The following is a 20,317-nucleotide window of genomic DNA, read 5'->3' as shown; positions in this document are numbered from 1 at the left end:
ATTTTTTTGTTTTTTTTTTCTTTTTTTTTATTATTTTTTTTTTTTATTTTTTCAATTTTACCGATCGTGTATCTGTGTTTTTTTATTTTTTTATTTTTCTTTTGTTTATATGTATAGTTATAATTTATTAAATAAAATCTCGACGAGTCGTGAGAGACGTAGGAAGAAGATAAGGGAGAGAAGAGTAAAAAGGGCTGGGAAATATATATGTACGTAGATTCGGTGAGAGATGTAACTCGAGCTGTCAATCTTATTGCACTCTGCGTGTATATGTGTGCATGTATATGTTGAGAAGACACCTATTTTATTTTTATTTTTTTTTTCCAAAAAAATTTAACAGTGTTATCAAATTGTACGTGTAGTAGTGAATATTTATACGTGTAGATGTGTATTCATGTATATACGTATGAACTGTGTGTCAACTAATGTATTTCGATAAATATCATTTTGATTAAATGTTTCTCGCGAGGAAAGAAAGACAACCAATTTAAAATCGTTCATATTAATTCTTTTAAAGATAATAATTATTTTTTTTCAAAAACGCGTTTCTCATTACGGAAGAAAAATTCTTGAGAATATATGGAAGGAGCACGACAAGTACGAAAACGCGAATACGAAAGGACGTATTGTTTATAAAAATGATTAATGCGAAACAGTGATAAAAGTGGTCGATTAACAATAATCCGAGTCGTCCGAGAAAATCTGTCGTAACATTCAGTATGTTAATTATTTCTTAAAATGCGTGAGACTGGAGAAAATTTCACGAGAATAAAATAATGATATTGTTCAAAAAAATTTCTTCCTATAATAATAATAATAAAAAAAAATTTTCATCTTATTAATATTATTCCTTTTTCCTATTGTTTAACCTTTTAGATTCCGTAGACTGTTATTTTTTTCTAATTGTTTATTTTCTTCATCTTTTTCCCCCAAGTTGTATATATATGAAAAATGGGTATCATTGAGATAATATCTCTTCTTTTCACGTTTTGCATATCCTTTTTGTCAAGGAAAAATTTGTTGGACGTTGGTTGAAAGCCCTTTTTTTATCGATCGGTTCGAGAACCGCGCGCGCAAGAAAGAGGAATGGGGGCAAAATTTTGCAAATTTTTTCCATTTTTCTTTCTTATTTTCATATTTTACCGTGTCACCATTTCCGTTTCGTTATCAAGCTATTACGCCATTTGTTGGTTTTAAACTCTTTCGTTTCACCGTTCTTTCTATTCCTGTTCCTTATTTTTTGTTATGTACGTGTGTAAATATATTTATATACATATATGTGTATACGAACGTGTACGTGCATGTATATTTTTGTTTGTTCGTTTGTATAGTTTTATTTCATCTCATGTCGGTTCTTACCTCCTCCCCCTCTCATGGTAGGACAAAAGTGCACACAATGGGAGGACTAATTAAGTTTGGTGAAGAAGAAGGATATTGATTATTTTTTCTTTTTCATGTTCTCTCTCTCTCTCTCTCTCTTTCTCTCTCGTTTTTTTGTCTTTTGTGTGTGTGTGTATGTGTGTGTGTGTGTGTGGTGTACGTACGTTGCGTTGTGTGTATTTTTTTTATTTTCTTTTCTTTCGTTTGGTTTCTTTTGCGCAATTTAAAATCGATTTTTTAGTTTGGTCTCGGGATCTTTCCAACGACACGTGAAAAGTTATTTGTATGAAATAATCGGGATGGTCCGAGTCCTTTTCAAACCTCTTCGCTTCCTCCTGCATGCTCTCCTTGATCTTCAGGATGGCCGCCGACTCGGTCTGATCCTGCGAACCAACCAACACCAGGCCAGTTACACGTAAAAGGTCAGGCAAGCCCACCGTCCGGGGAGGGATACCTTGCCCATTTTGCACAGCGTTTCGTTCTACGAGATTACAGAGAGAATTCTTTCCTACGTCGTCAACGTTGTCTTCGATCGACCGAGCAACAAAGTCATTTTTCAATAAATCCCAAAATATCTTCGAGTTTAATTAAAACAAGATAAACGATAATGTTTGTTGTGTGCAATGAAAAAAAAAAAGAAAAGAAAAAGATATAACACTTTGACTAGAAACTTCAAAATTACTTGAATTAAAAAGAAAGAAAATGTTTAAACACGTAATCATTATATTACGTGAATTGTTTTTATAATTCATTATTTAATAAAAAAAATACACTTAAGCGTTTTCCATATCGCATAATACAATAGAAATTGTGTATGTGTAATTTCTGTTTTTAAAAGATACAGCCCGCAGAAACCGCGGTCCCTTTTTCGAAATTATCAAACGGACGACGTAGAACACCGATCGACGTTAGCAAGAATTCTCAAAATGTCCTCGTTTCTCCTCTTCCCCTGTTATTAAAAACTCGTAGGAGCGAATACGCTGGCCGGTAAATACGCGTAAAAAGCGCAGCGTGATGGCGGTGCGTCGTACGGGGCTGGGCTCGTGAAAGAAATATAGCCAACTACGATCGATATTACACATTTACGACGCGGAGAGAATTGAAAAAGAGACCAAAAATAATATAATAAACGAAATAACGAGATTAAAAAATGAAAATAACAAAAAGAAACAAAAAAAGTAAAGAGAAAGATTTTACAACGAAAGAAATTAAAGGGTAATCGTAATAATAATATTATTAATAATATTAATAAAAATAATAATAATAGTAATAATAATAGTAGTAATAATAATAAATAATAATAATAATTATGATGTGACGACGATGATGATTAAAAAAAATATACTTGTGGTATGTATTAAGAGCCATTCGCGAAGTTTATCGTAATTATCATGAAGAAGAACCATCCGAAGTAACGTATGGTTCGAATTCAAAGTTTTCAGGGTGCTCTGACCCACAACACATGGACGTTGATTATTTATTTGATATATAATATACATATATATATGTATGCATATACACATATATACAGTATCAATGTAAGAAAGAATGAAAAAAAAACCCGTGTTCTCGAGCAAATATGCAAAATGTTAAATATCTCATTTCAATAATAGCAATCAGGTGTTTTCAAATCGTTTATTCTACTATTTGTCCTAATTGTGTGAATTAAATTGTTATTTTATTTTTCGCGTTTTTTGGTTTTGGAAAAAAACTTTTTGTATCTTTCCCGATGAATAAAAAGTACTCTTTCTCCTCGCCTGCCCCCCACGCACGCACACCTCACCGATTAAACATTAATTTATTAATTAATTAAATAATGCTAAAATACAGGCAAGAAAAAAAAAGAACATGATAGTCAAACTCGATAGTGTTTCGTCCTTGCACTTTTTGTTCTCACTTTGAAATAATATTGATTCATTTTATGTGTGTGTATATATATATATATATCTGAATATATCTTTTTTGCCTTTTTTACTTTTTATAGTATATTATTATTATTGAAATTTTTTTTTCTTCTTTACTTTCTTTTCTAGAGTTCTTTTTCATAATAATAATATATATATATTATTATTAACGCGTTAATTATCAAATGAAGTATCGATACGATCTCGCAATCCACCAATCGCTTTGCGCTCACGCATCCATGTGCTACAGGCCAGTACAGGCTAGTACTATATATACAGCTATCATATCGCTATGTTTATTTAATTAATCGTTATTTAAAATTCTATGTTAAAGTCTAAACGAATGCACGTTCATTTCATCATATCTCGAAATAATTAACGTCGAATCCTCGAGCGTCGTCTCGCTGGTTTATTACCGCAGTTCTCGGACGCAATTCATCAAAGACGCACGACGTGTTCCATCATCTCTCTTCGAACTTCCTTCAATTTCATTTACGTTTCAACAAATAGAAAAAAGAAAATAAAAATAAGAAACATAAAACACAATAGATTTTCCAATCACTCGACTGTAGATATCTTCGAAGTTTAGAACATTTTTTTTTTCTCACTAGTTGGTCTACTATTTAATCGTTAAAAGAAAAATATCATTTTCACTGGTTTATAAGAAATAAAGAAGTAAATTATTAGTGATAATAAATAAAAACGATTTGTAGATAAAAGATAAAAAAAAAAAAGGATTAAGAAAAAATAAAATCAAATAAAATCATCATCGTGCGACCAACGTCTGCGATTTAGCGTACGACGAACGCGTCAGGATTACGTTGAACAAACAAATAAAAATTACAAATCGATAAATTAAAAAATAAAAAGAAGAGAAAAGAAAAGAAGACAAAGACAGAGTAGAGTACGCGAAAACGGATAGTTATATATAAAATACTTTTTGTTAGCCAGCACCCTACGGGTTTCAGCGAAAATAAAAAAGAAAAACGCAGTAGACTCAGTGTAACAGGATTACATTTATTGTCTCGATGTCCCCTGGCTTAGGCATATATTTTTAAATTATGTTTACGTTCGTGACCATACGATGCAAATCACTCGGTATATAGAGCTTACAACGTGCGATCTTGTGAAAAAGTTGATATATCAAAAAAAAAAAAAAAAAAAAAAAAAGAAAAAAAAAGAAAGAAAAATAAATAGAAAAAAAAGAAGACAATAAAATAAAAATATAAAACAAATCGAATAAATAATCTTGATACTTGCAAATGACATTACCATACTAGAGTCGGCTTGCGCTTCGATGTAACTTCGTTGTGAGAAATTTCTCCTTATGAGAGCGCATAACCCGAGAGAAAGAGAAAGAGAAAGAGAAAGAGAGAGAGAGAGAGAGAGAGAGAGAGAGAGAGAGAGAGGGAGAGAGAAAAACAGACAGACAGAGAGACAGAGACAAAAAAAGAGAGAAAGAGAGAGATATTGGTCACGAATTAAGAGACGAATTAATCGAAATAAAAATCTAATCAAAAGTAATTTAATAGACGATGAACAGAAGATTCTCCGTTTGCAAAAACTTCCTATTCCATTGAGTAGATTTCGTTTTTAATTTCAACACACACACACATAACACACACGGAAACGTGTGTACGATTAACGAATGAAAATGTAAAAGCTTCAAAAAATCAATTAACGAAAAAAATATGGCAAGGTTATGCGCGGAGCAAGTCTCACGACCGGCAAGCACAAAGAAGCGCAAGATTAAAATCATGAAATCTTGTTTAGCTCGATAAACGTTCGTGTCTTCTCTTAGGATTAACGTCTAAAATCGACTTTTTCATTTTTAAGTTAGTCGAGATCTTATTATTTATTTCGTTATTTACGTTAATAATCGTACAAACTTTCTTAAATGCTCACCGCGTTAATTATTAGAAAATCATTGCTACGTAAGAATAATAATAATAATATTAATAATAATAATAATAATAATAATAATAATAATAATAATAATAATTATAAGACTAATAATAATAATAATAATAATAATAATAATAATAATAGTAGTAGTAATAATAATAATAGTAATAGTAATAATAGTAATAATAATAATAATAATAATCATAATCATAATCATAATAATAATAATAATAATAATTAAAACACGAAACGAAGAATCTGCGTTTCTATCTTCTCTCTCTCTCTCTCTCTCTCTCTCGCTCTCGCTCTCGCTCTCGCTCTCTCTCTCTCTCTCTTTTCTTCTTCTATTTCTTTCTATTCATTATTTTTGCAAAACATCTCTTTTTCTCTTTACAAGCATAACAGTCTCTTCAAGAAATATTCTTGCAACTGATCCAAGAACATGCATTATTATAGTATTATAATGACGCAAAAAATAAAGTGCATTCTATCATTCTCTCTCTTTCTCGCTCTCTCTCTTTCTCTCTCCATGTATCGCTTTACATAGTTAAAGTATTCCTCTTGTGTTGTGTAGATGACAAATGTAATTTTTAATTCGACGAAAAAAAAGATAAAAATAAACAATAAAAAAGTTATTAATATAAGAAAGTTAATATCAAATAGCAGCACAGTATAGTCCGGTACTGACCTATAACCACTTGCGGACGGATGGATTCCGGGAATCTCGATCGAGAATTACTATACTTATTTTATACCCTTCCGGTTTATTTATTCGAGAAAAAATGATTTTTCTTTCTCTATACGCACTCATTCGCTTTCAGTCCAGTACTCACACTGCCTAGATCTCTTATATCCATACAAAAATAGTAATGTTTCTATTATATAACATTCTTCTTTTTCTTCTTCTTTTTCTTTCTTCTTCCTTTCTTTCTTTATTTTGTCTTCAATTACCTCTTGAAATTTACGTAAATAAATCATTCTTTCGCGATAATAATAAAAAACAGCCATTAGCCTCACAATATTTTTCGAATCTACGAAAAAGTTCGAATCCACGAATCATTTCGAATTTCCCGCGCTAATTCTATGACCGAACGAATCAACGAATAGCAAGAATAGAACAACGACGTTACGCAAAATACGCGGGAAAATATTCGAATATGTTAAGCAAACGAATTATATCGCAATTTAATTGGGAATAATCGTTTAGTCATTCTCCATTAACAAACTTCTTAAAAGCAATGTATCCAAAATTATTCAATTAATCAATTTTTTAATAACACGCTCTTGTGCATTCCCTCGGATGATCGATTATCGTGGCCTGAACGAAAAAGTTAATGAAAATATATAAAATTGATAAATAGTAAAAATCTTTTAAAAATCCAATTATTTCCCATAAACTCGATCGAATAAAACACAGCATTTTCTCATTTTGATATTTGTCATGAAGTAAAAACAAAAAGCTAAATTTTCGATATTATTTTCGAGATAAGGTACGGCTAAGAGGAGGGGATCCGTTTTCTTTTAAATTTCTTTTTCTATTCTCTTTTCCTCTCATAAAGGATAAACTCCTATCATCTTAGCTTTCATACAAAAGAGAAATTGTGATGCTAATGGCTTGCGAAATCGTGATAGGCTCCTTCCATCTGAAGGAACGATAAAACACCGTTCTTACGAAGAGCAAACAGTGGAGGGCCACGATCTGAATTTTCGGCGAAATCGAGTTGTTCGTCCCGTTGCAGAATTAATCGACGAAACAAACTACACAAAACTCCACTCGCTTGGATTATTTATTATTATAACTATTATTATTATTATTACTATTATTAGTAACCATTGAGTTCAAAAAAAAGCTAAACTAATAAGTATTTTCGGTGTTTCCTTAAGGATTTCGCAAATTGTTACGAAATTTTCAAAATTCGACGTCTTAAAATTATTATTTTTCGCGTTTCCAAAAAAAAAAGAAAAGAAAAAAAAAAGAACTTTTTCGTTATATTTTGTTATCAACGACGATATTATTATTGAGAATAAAATTCCGCAATGGGACGAAAAATCGAACGCCTAATATTATTTATATATTTGACCATAATACCAGTCGTTACTTACGATGATTTTAAAAAAGAGGACGTTGAAAACGAAGAATAAAAATCGATTATTAAATATTATGCGGTCGATAATCACAGTAGCGGACAGTTATGAAATACATGTATATGCGTGTGCCCCACATAATACACCGCGTGCACGTACGTACGCATATATATGTATAATTATATATATTTATTCTTTTTTCTTTTTCTTTCTTCTTCTTTCTAATCCGTTTACTTTTTTCAGGCACCATTTACTTACGAACTAGTTTTTTCTCAAATAAATATAAATAATATTATAATATAATATATAATTAATAATCATATAATAATAATAATAATAATAATAATATATATATAATAATAATTATAATAATAATAGTAATAATTATAAGACTAATCATATTAATAAAAGTAGTAGTAGTAATAATATTAATAGTCATAATCATAATCATAATAGCTACTACCATAACGTCAATTAATAGAACAACGTCGCACTAACATTTCTTTCTTAATAAAATGTAAAAAATAATGACATATAGAAAAAAAAGAAAAGAAAGAAAATACTAAATAATAATAATAATAATAATAATAATAATAATAATAATAATAATAATAATAATAATAAAAATAACGATAATGATAAAAAAGAAATAAAAATAAAAAAATTAAGGAAAAAATACACCTAGTCTGCAACCTTGTGAGTATTTAGCAAAGCATATACATAGTACGTTCCCGCTGTGTACGACGCGTGCCCGTAATTCGCCCGTATCGTATATATGTAAGTGGAAAAGTGCGTACTATTACACATTCCATGTAAGTATGTATTTAGTTTTTTATCGTGTGCGTGCGTGTGTCTATGTGTGTGTACAATTTGTTTTTTTTTTCGCAAGAGCATTGTGTGAATTGTTTTCGTTTCGTAATTTCGTTCGTTGTGCAGTTTCATGATAATTAATCGATAATTATTATCTTTCATCATTGTCTCGTTATAAGTTATAACAAACGCCTTATGTGCTAATTATTTTTTAATCGACTTTATTTTCTTTCTCGTTTTTTCTTCTTCTTTTTTTTGTTTGTTTGTATGTTTGTTTATTATATGGTGCCCTTTAAAAGCGCGTTATATACATACACACACATATATATGTATGTATATAAAAAATATATACATATAGATATGTGTGTACGTAATTATATGTTGTATATCTATAATACCACATAATTCGTTTCGTTCTCTCTGCCTCTCTCTCTCTCTTTCTTTCTCTATTTGTTTAAAATTATTTTAAAAAATTATGTTTATTGTTATTGTTGGTAGTTTCTGTTATCGTTGTCTCGTATAGTCATTTTACGTTTTTACTCTACTTCTGCCACGAAAGCGAGATATTCGAGAGCGTCATTTTGACGAAACATCATTTTTGTGCTCGTTAGTTTTCTTTCTTTTTTTTTTGTTTTATATTTTTTTTTCTTTTCACACAACAGGTGTGTACGCTAATTTATTTATCCGCACGCGTGCAATTAGGCAACAACTCGTTTTCTCAGCGAGTTTGCGTATCATCCTTTTTTCCTCAATACGTGAATAATCGGGAGTTTTCTACTGCATCTACGCACTCGGGGCTGGATCCAAGGCGACTTGACTTTTTAAAAAAACTGTCGAGAAATACAGAACGTGCACGGACGTGATTACTATTTTTGTATTCCTTCATTTCGAATCCTACTAAAGAGATCGAAGTAGGAACGTATATATAATATAAAAGAAAGAAGAAAATAAAAAATTAAAAAAAAATATCAATAAACTACTTATTATTATTAATAATACTGATAATAATAATAGACTATATAACCTTTATCAAGATAAAATCGCGTCTTTTGTAAGCTCGTTTATCATGTAATAATTATGATAAATTGTTAAATATCGCCCAAATTTGTGACCAAAGATATATTGTTATATATATATACATATATATAAAAAAATATGTATATTAGAAAGAAACAAATGAAATAAGATAAATCGATAATAGAAAAAAATATATATATATACATATAAATGTGTCAAAAAGGAAAAAGGAAAAACGAAAAATAAAAATAAAAAGTAAAAATAAGAGAAAAAGCGCAAGCATAAAAACGTCGAGACGTACTCTGTGAATAATATTGCCTTAGCTCAATTATTCGCAGCTGACTGTAATGGCCCGCTTCTTTTTTTTCCCAAAATTTGTCTCGTAAAAGGTAATTGTGCGATGCAAAGGCAAGAATTTAAGGCGATTAAAAAACTTTATTCAAAATAAATTCGTTTCCTTGCTTTCGCATTTCTTAATTTATGTTACAACTCGAATTATTCAACATCTCGTCACCGTTATGCCCACTATTTGCGTATGTATATATATATATATATACATATATATACATAAACACCCCATGTCAAATAGTTATTATCTTTACTGTTAGTATGATAAAAGTTAGCTGCGCTATATCTGTGTGCAATTAAAACTGTTATATAAATAAGTAGTAAGTGAAAAAAATAAAAAAATAAAAAATATCCAAGTTTACAAATAAATAAACTTGAATGTGTCAATCATGTCCAAAAGTCTGAAAATCCCCACAAAAGAAAAAAAAACAAAAAAAACACAACCATTCTATACGTGCTAAACATTTTTTAGATATAGGTTTGGTATTCCATAGACGAAAAAGCATTAATTAGGGGATTGCGGAGCAAACCCGAGGAATATAATAAAGCCCGCTGAATACAACAAATGCCCGAACTATATCTCAATGAAAGATAATATATGCATACTTTTTTCAAAACCGCTAAAAGCATTTTTTGTCGGGATTGTTAATATTTTAACGAATAATAATAATAATAATAATAATATTAATAATAATAATAATAATAATAATAATAATAATAATAATAATAATAATAATAATAATAACAATTAGATAAGGAGAGAAATTTTAATATGGGCTTGAATGTAACGTCAATGAAAACGAATGTAATATAATATAGGAAAAGAAGTTGCTAGAAAAACAAGACGTCGATACTCAAAATATCAATAATAATGATTTTTTTTTAAATTGTTTCTCTTCAAAATTAGAAAAGTGAAAGCGACGATTTCATTTTCTTCTTTTTTTCTGTTTTAACAATACTCTAAGTCCGTGTTAATATTCGCAAAATATTACTCTTGGACGATACTTATATATCGCGGATTATAAACAAGTCCATATTAACGCGTCGCGTATAAGTAATCGTGTTTAATAATATTTTTTAAATAATCTGTTAATACTCACGTTCTCTCCAGGTCCTCCAAAACCACCCAGATTATAGTCACCCATTCCACTTCCGCTGTCTTCCCGTGGTGTTCCTGGTCCGCCGTTAGCTGGACTATTCTTCATTCCATCAAGACCGTCACCGTTTAAAACTGGGCCCATTGTATTAGGACCCATAGGTCCCATTGGGCCACCCTCCGGACCACCGGACATCGGAAAATCCTAAGACAAGAAAAACCCAATGTCAGAGAATTAGTGAACAGAGAAAAAAAGAAGGAAATGGAAAAAGATGAAAGGTAAAAACGAACTGAATAACAGAGAAGGCATAACGATGCCTTGAATTATAACATTTATTAATAGCAAAGAAAGAAAAAATTGAATCACATTGCAATCATTGAAATGTTGCATCATTGATTTGAAATTTAAATAAAAATCATCTTCAATATATATATCCTTTTGAAAAAAAAAAAGAATTAAGTCTGAAAATTAGCGGCCGCGCTAGACAGTAGTGGTCGTATCCAAATTAATGAAAGAATCATTTTTGGTATGTCAACAATGTCTTTTAATTTTTCTATTTTTTAATATGAAATTAGTTTCCTTCAAAGAACTTAAACACGACCATGTCCATACTCGTATGCTTACTCCAGGCATGTTTCCTCCAGGTACAGGTTTCATCATGGTATACATATTTTCTCCGCCACTATTACTGCTATCCTGAGGACTTGGCATAATCGGCGTGCCTGGTCCCGGAGGACCACTCGAACCAGGTGGGCCTCCATAGTTACCCGGCGATGATGACGAGTAATTCATCGGCTGTACATAATAAATCACATTTTGTTTATTTGCGTATAGCAACATACCCTATGGCAAAATCTGAATATCACGTAAAAATAAGCATTACAAATTGCACGTAATATTAAATAATGAATCTAATAAATGTACCGTTGACGTATTTGGTTGCCATTGTTGTCTTCCAGCAGGTCCTGCCATACTCATAGGAGGCATACCAGGACCTCCTGGACCACCTGGTCCTAAACTACTATTAGGAGGTGGCCCTCGCATTCCAGGACCGTAACTTCCAGGTCCCATTGGACCCATACCTCGGGGTGGATTCATTCGTGGGTTCATAGGATTCATTCCTGGCGGCCCTAGAGAAGATAAAAAAAATAAATAAGTTTAATCTTTTATTATTTTATTTTATATATATATATGCTTCTAGTTTTATGTTAATACTAATGCTGTGTTCGCGATTTTATAGACTGCCGGCAAATCGTGTACTGACAGCACGTAAGTTATTTTTTTTTGTTTCCGAGAATATAAAGTATTAACTTCATAATTTTTAATTGAAAACGATCTTAATCGAACTGTAATTATTGTTCCAGCTTTACTGTTGCAATCTGCATACGAATCATATACTACATTTAAGCATAATATATAGCTCTAAATTTAGCCTTCAAACATCAAATAAAATTCATGCTTTGCCGGAGTCTATAATAAAGCAATTGGATGACATGCTAATGCAATGATTATGTCCACACAAACTATCACAAAAAGCTCATGCTAATAACCAACGTAACGCTAATATAATCTAAATTCATATTATATTAAAGTACCGAAAATTTTGTCTGCTAGAAAATTTTAATTTCAATTCTCATTGTTGTACGAATATATTATTTTATTATCTTTCGACGTGTAATTATTTTATCACGAAATATATTAAAAATATATCGAATTATCTTCATAAATTCTTTGTACACCTAGCACAATTTAAGAAATGAAAACAAAATATTAAATGTTTATGCATGAGTAACATGTTACAATTAAACACAAATTATCATTAAACACAAATTAAATTATGTTCTTATAATGATGATATATTTTATTGTAAAATATCAGGAAAAGCTTTTGTATTTAGTTTTATTAACATTTAGCCGACCGAACGAGGAAATCTTCTACTTTTGTTTCTAAAATCTGTTAAATAAGTTCAATTAAAGTTTGTTGAAGCACCCATGCTTCGTCGTTTTTCTGCTTCTGAGTATTTTTTATTTTTGGAAACCTAATTTAATACCTTAGATAAACTTACGAATACTCTATTTCAAGAATGGATGAATTTTCGTTTAGAAGGCTATAAAACTAAGGAAAATGTATATTATTTTTGTCCCCGAGCTTACGACTATGTAAGTATTGTCGGAAATGTTCCAAACCCAAGAGTAGTCGAAGAAAACTTCCTCAAACGAAACCCGACAAAAAATATTTCCCTTTTACTTTAGTGTACGTTTACTGATAGTATATGGTCGACTAACTAAGAATACTAAAATACATTATTAATTTTTAATTTCAAATTTAAATGCATAATGTCATTTATCTGTTATTTATGTTATTTACGTTTCACATACACTACAACAAAAAATTATTATCTACTTTTAATTTAATGTTTTGTATAAACTACATGCAATGCAATACTTTACTATCAAATATAATTTATCCATTGTAATCATTTTTATATGATCTCTATCTTTCGAGTAATGAATGCTAGTTAGCGTTATTAACGAAAAACGCGTGGTTGACAGAGTATTATCAAGCATAACGCGCTCGGTCGGCTAACACTAATGTTAAGTGCATAAATATGTATTCGTGTATAAGAGAAATAAATATTTAAATATTCCTTCTCAAACATATTCTACATATTTTAGATTTTATATATAAAGAAAAAAAAACCTTGTTGAAATATAATATACATATTATATTGCATTTAAAGGATTAAAAATTATTTTCAAAATTTGCTTTTGAAAAGAAATATAGAAACAATCCACAATTTCATATGTCATCATTGCATGTTTATTTGATTGAATCGATAGAAAGCTTTGCGATAAAAATAAACAAAAAAATATATTAATCTGTATGATATAAAATATTGTAATAATTACACATAGTTAAAATATTTTCAAATAATAATTGCCATGCTTAATGCAAAGATCGGATAAGAAAAACTAATAGAGGAGATATGTGCGAAGCTAGTGCAACTCTATTTTAAAAATGTGAGAACAAAAAAATTGAATGCAAAGGGATATGAAAACAAAAATATAAGTTAGGCTTGACTAAGTCATGTGAGTGTGATTCGGTTGCCGAGTTGCTTCCTACCTTGCCACCCTACAAATTCTCCAGCTTCGCCTGAGGAACACAAGAGCACACATTAGTACGGCAGGTAGGTAAGGTCAGGTTGATGGCCATAAAGCCTAGTTATTCTACAGTGGTGTAGGAGAATAATATTTTAACTTAGATATATATGTGTGTGTCTGCGCACGTATATTATCGTATAATAAATGCATATACACGTATATTTCATACCTCTGCTATTATCAAACAATATTAACGGATATAAAAAAAAAATTAAAAAAAGAATTATTACTGATGATAACAAGTATTTATGAAAAATGAAAAAATATATAATATTTTTCAAATAAAGTATACTATTAGGTGTAGTAATTAATTTGGTGCCTTTTAAAAAACAAATTAAATATTTATTTATAAAATAATTATATATCTGTTATTCTTTGAAATAGTTTCTATTATTTTCTATGGCTTTGGTTTATCTTCTTAATCAAAAAAGAACAAAGTCGCTGCTACGAAATCTTTAATTCCATTTTTGACAAGTTTTATGTTTTGCTGCACCTTCACCCAAAGCAGAACAAATCATTTCAGATGCATTTTTCTTTAATTTAAAGACAAACGGTATATAATGCCGTATGAGACTTGTCATCTTGTTCACTAATAGTTTTTATTTTTACTAGTAGTCAAAACTGTAAGTGTTGATATTTAAACATTATAAAATAGCGGGTGATTATTTACATTTAACAATAAATCGGAATTATAAATAATTGAATATCAATAATCCGAATTAATTTCTACACCTAGTGTTATAAATATAAATTAAGAGATATTTAAAAAAACTAAAATAAATAATGAATAATAAGCAAAGAAATGATAACTACACCACTGTTTATAATTAGACAATTCAAAAACCAATCCACTCCACATCACAGCAATCCAATCCAATTTTAAAATTACTTATTTATTTATTGCTGTGTGGTTTTTGGTACGCATGCGTCTATGCCATTCTCCTCTCGCAACACTTGTCAATGCCAGAAAAAAAGATACATAATACTAATATATATATTATAAATCAATTCTTACCTTGCCTAGTAGGATCCATACTATTTGGCATCATTGGTTGTCCAGGTGGCTAAAATAATTAGAAACAAAAAAATGATTATATATAAAATTTATAATCAATATATTATAATATCCAATATACTACCATAGAAATAATCAAACTCACCCCATTAAAATCATTTCCCATTTGTGGCATACGCACTCCTGGACGTGGACCGGCGGGATACCTTGGGCCCATAAACTGTAACAAGGAACAAGTTACTGTGAATTTAATAAAAAGTCTCATAACAAACTTATGTGTATACAAACATAATTGAATAATTTTTCATTATCAAAATGCAATCTATAGAGTGAACGATAGGTTGTAAATAAATTATGTAAAATTAACCATATCCAATTATAATTACTGTTTTTCTTTTTAAAGAAATAACAATTAGTAGTACTCTTACCTGAGAAGTAATATGTTATTAATAGTGTAATAATATTATACATTGTTGACTTAACAACTCCTAGATAGAAGATTGATTTTTCTTTTGTATTCCATTAATATTAGTTCAGATAACTCTTTCATTAATAACAAATAAACATGGTGATACAAAAATAATTAGACGATGAAAATAACATTGAAAGGAAGAGACAATGACATTAAATAAATGATTTGGAGTATACAATGATGTAGTGTTATGAGTGTGGAACAAGTAATCCTTCATGAGTGAGAGTGTGTGTTGGTTGAATGGCGCTTACCTGAGTGGACATCATCTGCGAGTGTGGGGGCGGGGGTGGCTGGGGGTGCTGGGGGGATGGCTGTGATGAGGGGTGTGTGGGCGGAGATGGTCGCATTGTCGAGTTGTTCTGCAACAAGCAACGCAAACGACAGACATGTAGCAACACTGCGATCCAGGCAACAGCTAAACTAGAAGGCTCAGGGATGATCGTGTTAATACTAAATATTCTTCAACATTTTACAAATATGTTGATTGTTATTTAACGAACAAAGAACTCTACATAATATTCTTTCAATAAATAGGATATAATTCTGTTGTATGTACATTTCATATCACATTTCATATTGTAATGTATAATATAAACAATATGAAGCAATATATTTATTTGCTTTGTTATTATTTCTAAGAACTGTAATAAATGATTGTTTTGTATTTTATTATTTATAGAATATTTCGAAATTGTACAAATTATTTAAAAAAAAATAATTCTCTTGATAAAAAAAGCTATATAATTCATATATAGATTCCATCAGAAATAATTTAGAAAAAAATATATCCAACTAAATGTATATTCTAAAAAAAATAATTAAAAGAGAAAAAAGGGAATTTTATGTAAATAATAAATATGTATATAAAATTAAATAAAAAAGGAAAAGATAAACTAAAACAAATAAAAATGCAAAGCAATAATAATGTATGAAATGAAAGCATAACAGCATAGCTCCATAAATTGATGGAATGAAAATGAAATGAAACTTAAATTTCTATAAACATGCACAACATTGCTTAATAATAATATAATAATAATATTTGAACAACATAATACAACAGATCTGAAAGACAATCACCTTATATTATACATTGTACGTCACAGATAATTATCATTTGTTAAAAAAACTATTACAATTTTTATTTCCTAACATAGATTCTTTTTGAACAAATTATCATGAGTCCACAAATTATATAGCTTTCTTTTGCAACTTTTTCAACAAAGTAATTTTTCTCATATCTATAAATTAAAAATCGTCCCACGTAAGAATAATTGAACACAAAGATAATAAAGATTTGAACGAGCAACATACGCATAACTATATTTGTTTTTTTTTCTTCACGTGTATATAATATGCATATATATATATGTACAGATATATATTCATACGTGTATATTGATATGTATATACATAAAGCTTAATTTTTAAAATTGTCAATAAAATTCGGTTCCATTCTTCTTTAAATTCCATTCTTCTTTAAATATAAGGTTAAAATTTATAGCAATATTTCAGGAGACTATACCATTTTATATCACGTAGAAAAATGTTAAATTACTATATAAGGAAGTTTATAAATTATATTTCCTTAGTATGAGAATATCCTTGGCTGACTAAATCAAATTAACACGATGCACTTGATTTGCTTTTTTTAATTATTATCGTATAAAATATATATTTTTTATCTCTTTTTAAGTTTGTAAAATAGACATTTAGCACAATGCGCAAAGGCCACAGTAACATTTGTTAAATATGAAAAACATGAATATTACATACATATACACATAGCATATACACATATTATAGAGATTCTAGAAATATTTGATCAATGTACTGATAGCCCTTTATTTAAAAAACAATTAAAATATATGCACGTATATTTTATCAATGGTCGTGTAGAAGAATTTGAAATTTTATGAAGTAGTAGAAAAAAAACTTCGAAAAAAATAATATCAGCACAAGGTCTAACACTCAATCGAGTTTATGTGCATACTATATTGGGATTTTCGAGCTAGTACTATTCTAACACTTATATAACCCTTGTCTGTGTGGAGAATGTCTAGACTTGATATTCACTAAAGAAACAAGATAGAAAAGTTAAAACAAGAACGCACATACAAGAGTTAAATACATAGCAAAGAGAAAAGGAAATATATATGTAAATACAGTGTAACAAAGCATAACAAGAATATTATTTCATTATACGCTTGTATTAAAACGAACATATAACATAAAAAGTATATATGACAAGAGTATCATATTAAGATATGCATTTTTCTTTCAAATATGATCTTTCTTCATTTTTCTTAACTATTAAAGTTTTCTCGTATAAGTTCATTTGACGAATGATTATGTACAAAATCTTAAGAAGAAAATTTCAATTCTATCTGTATATTGTTACACGTATTTTTTAATTGTATAAAATTTATGTTTAGCATTTTCAATATATTTTCGTAATATTTTTTAATTCAATTATATATCCAAGCAATACCTTTGCTTGATATTTAAATAATTATATTATCCTATTGATTTGATAATATAATATAATTGAACTATTTAATTATAGACACAAATGGTCTTCATTTTTTACTTTTCTGTAAAAACTGCAAACATGCCCCTAAGAAATTGAATAAATCGCTATTTGATGAACCGTTAACGTTACTAATCTCCTTATTTTTTTCTCCTTAATATACAATTCAACGATGACGATATGAGCGCACGCACAGACAGATACATGTACGTGAGCAAGATGTGATTACGTGCATCGTAGCAAAAGAGCTAAGGGATATAGTATGACTACACTTATGTGTGTTTGTGTAAATGTAATGAATGAATATGTATGTTAAACATAATAATGGTAAATGACAAATTATTTACATATTGTCGTTTATATCTTAGTTAATACTTAATACTCTTTGTAAAATATAAGAAAATACATAATTAATAATGTATCTTTTATTGCATTATTCCTATAAAATATTCACACGATTATTATTATTCTCGTGAATGTATATAATATATTACCACTTGTACTTTCGAATTAAAACTTTCAACATGAAAGTATACTATAATTACAAGTAGACTTATAAGATTAGTTTAAAGAAGCAAAAACTTACAGGGAAAAATGCTGGAGGCATTGGACCGCCAGGCATACCATCATTTGGTGGCATCTGCCCAATTGGGGATGGCGCTGGGCCAGCATTCTGCAAGAATTTTTAGTTATAGATCGTTTTATTTAATAAAAATATATTTTTAAAAAATTATTTATTTTAATTATTTATATAAGATAAATAACTATAAATAGATATAACTAAACACTTACATGTGCAATTCCATTAACACCATATCCACTGTTTACAAATCCCTGCAATAATGAAATTTATTGTATTAATTTTACTATATAAGATGTTGAAAAATGTTATCGCATAAAAATATTTACTAAATAAACATACAAAACATTTAAAAAATATGTTAAAATTACTTACATAATCATGAAAAGCTTTGGCCTCACTACTATGTTCACATGAGTCTCTTCGTTCAGGTGCAGCGCAGTATAGATCCCAAAATACACTAAGAAAATATTACATAAATTATATAGAAATGAAACATTTTTTAACATCGCAATGAATGTTTCAAATATCTGATTTATGTTAAATCTTAAATTTGAATAAACTTACCACCACCATGAATGCAGGAACCCAGGTGGTTCTCCAAGCGTTATATTTTTTTCCCATCGAATCTACACAGCGATAAAATATAATTAATACTTGTATATTTGATACAAGAAAGTAGAATATATCTATACCATCTCTCTTACCTCTGATAAAAATGTTTGTGCTGCTTTTTGTGCGCCAACATGAAGAAGGTACTCGTATACGTACAAAGCTAATCTAAAAGAACAATAATGTTAATTAATTTTACAGTAAAACAAATTATCCCATAGAAAATATCTATCTTAAATATTATGTATGTTGTGAGAAGGCATTCACATAAATTATATTTATAAATGAAAAGTATAATTTCAAGATCGCAAATGACTGAAATTCATTTAATTCTCACATATAAACAATCATTGCATTTTCATAATAATAATAATTAATTAAATTAATAACTGTTTATAAAATTTTTGTTACTAACACATAACCACAAAAGTGTAAACCATTTCTTTAACGAAAGATGCAAATATGGCGTTCGAAATTAAAGTTCTCTGCCAATCAAACGACTCTATTCAGTGACAGCGTACATTGAAGACCGCGTGAAAGCAGGTTATACGGCGAAATCTTAACTAAATACCTATCAACACGGACGACACGCTATACTTATTCCTACGAGCTAATGAAAACAAAAACTTTCTACCGTTGCCATTTAACATTTAAAGCTCCAATTATTGATCAAATCTAACAATCTGCTTCTAAACAATCATGAAAAAATATATCATTGAGATGAATCTTGTAGAATTATATTATTGGTTGATATGCGCGTTCAAATATTTTAAAGATCTGAAATCAGCCATTAAGTGACAATCTTTAAAGTTAAAAACATCAATTACTACTGTAGAATTTCAATAATTTCTATGAAATCTGACGGACCGGTCGATGCACATGCTTTAAAGTATCGCACGATGTTACAAAGTAAGAAAGAGAGAGAAACAAATAAAGAGAGAGAGAGAGAGAGAGAGAGAGAGAGAAAGAGAGGGAGAAAAAAAAGGAAAAATGGAAGTCACTCGTCGATCAATCGGCACAAATAATACGATGAAAAGATGAACTTCGATTAGGTAGAAATACGTACTTTTCTCTGGCTTGAGCATCCGATGGTACGCTGGACCCCTTTGTCTTCGTGTACATCGTGATTTGTCAATCCTTCCAGCATAAACACAGTACCGTCGTCAAGTCGAGAAGTGAGCAATGTCTGTCTGCTGCAGGTATCGTACGAACGAAGAGGAGGAAGAGAAGTGTGGCGGAAGGGGAGAGGAAAAGAGAAAGAGAGGTGGGAGAAGAAAGGGAAGGGAAAGAGGAGAGGAAGAGGAGGAAGCGGACGCGCTCTTGGCTACCTTCGTATCTCCGTGAAAATGAGCACAGAGTGGGGGAAGGGACTAAGAAAAGAAAGAGAGGTAGGATTTTAAG

At 29.6% G+C, this 20,317-nt stretch overlaps 1 protein-coding gene across 4 annotated transcripts; it reads right to left on the bottom strand.

Annotated features, from left to right (window-relative positions):
- Positions 1-1,546: 1,546 nt before the first annotated feature.
- On the bottom strand, positions 1,547-20,317 carry LOC122519798 (single-stranded DNA-binding protein 3). Of its 4 annotated transcripts, none has more exons than XM_043639496.1 (14): positions 19,983-20,317; positions 19,012-19,084; positions 18,872-18,933; positions 18,680-18,764; positions 18,517-18,558; positions 18,311-18,397; positions 15,446-15,553; positions 14,868-14,942; positions 14,723-14,771; positions 13,670-13,699; positions 11,471-11,676; positions 11,171-11,341; positions 10,550-10,750; positions 1,547-1,763 (listed from the first exon to the last, which is right to left on the bottom strand). In XM_043639496.1, the coding sequence occupies exons 1-14, from the start codon at positions 20,036-20,038 to the stop codon at positions 1,566-1,568; spliced, it is 1,443 nt and encodes a 480-aa protein (XP_043495431.1). In that variant the 5' UTR covers positions 20,039-20,317; the 3' UTR covers positions 1,547-1,565. The 4 variants fall into 4 exon arrangements, with proteins under 4 accessions (XP_043495431.1, XP_043495432.1, XP_043495433.1 ...); XM_043639499.1 differs by lacking the exon at positions 1,547-1,763 and adding an exon at positions 8,530-8,914 and having other exon boundaries at positions 19,983-20,071; XM_043639497.1 differs by lacking the exon at positions 13,670-13,699.

This window comes from Polistes fuscatus, unplaced genomic scaffold (genome assembly GCF_010416935.1).
Source record: "Polistes fuscatus isolate 324 unplaced genomic scaffold, CU_Pfus_HIC Scaffold3, whole genome shotgun sequence".
Taxonomy (NCBI): Eukaryota; Metazoa; Arthropoda; class Insecta; order Hymenoptera; family Vespidae; genus Polistes; species Polistes fuscatus.
The sequence above is the reverse complement of the archived record's forward strand: the minus strand, read 5'-3'. Positions and strand labels throughout refer to the sequence as shown.

What these genes read in the sequence shown, in the direction of transcription:
- LOC122519798 (XM_043639496.1), bottom strand. Translation starts at nt 20,038, where the DNA reads ATGTACACGAAGACAAAGGGGTCCAGCGTACCATCGGATGCTCAAGCC. An exon ending in TATGGATCCTACTAGGCAAG is followed by an intron (nt 13,700 to 14,722) that starts GTAAGAATTGAT and finishes TGTGTTCCTCAG; the next exon opens with GCGAAGCTGGAGAATTTGTA. An exon ending in CTGGAGGAAACATGCCTGGA is followed by an intron (nt 10,751 to 11,170) that starts GTAAGCATACGA and finishes TTCTTGTCTTAG; the next exon opens with GATTTTCCGATGTCCGGTGG.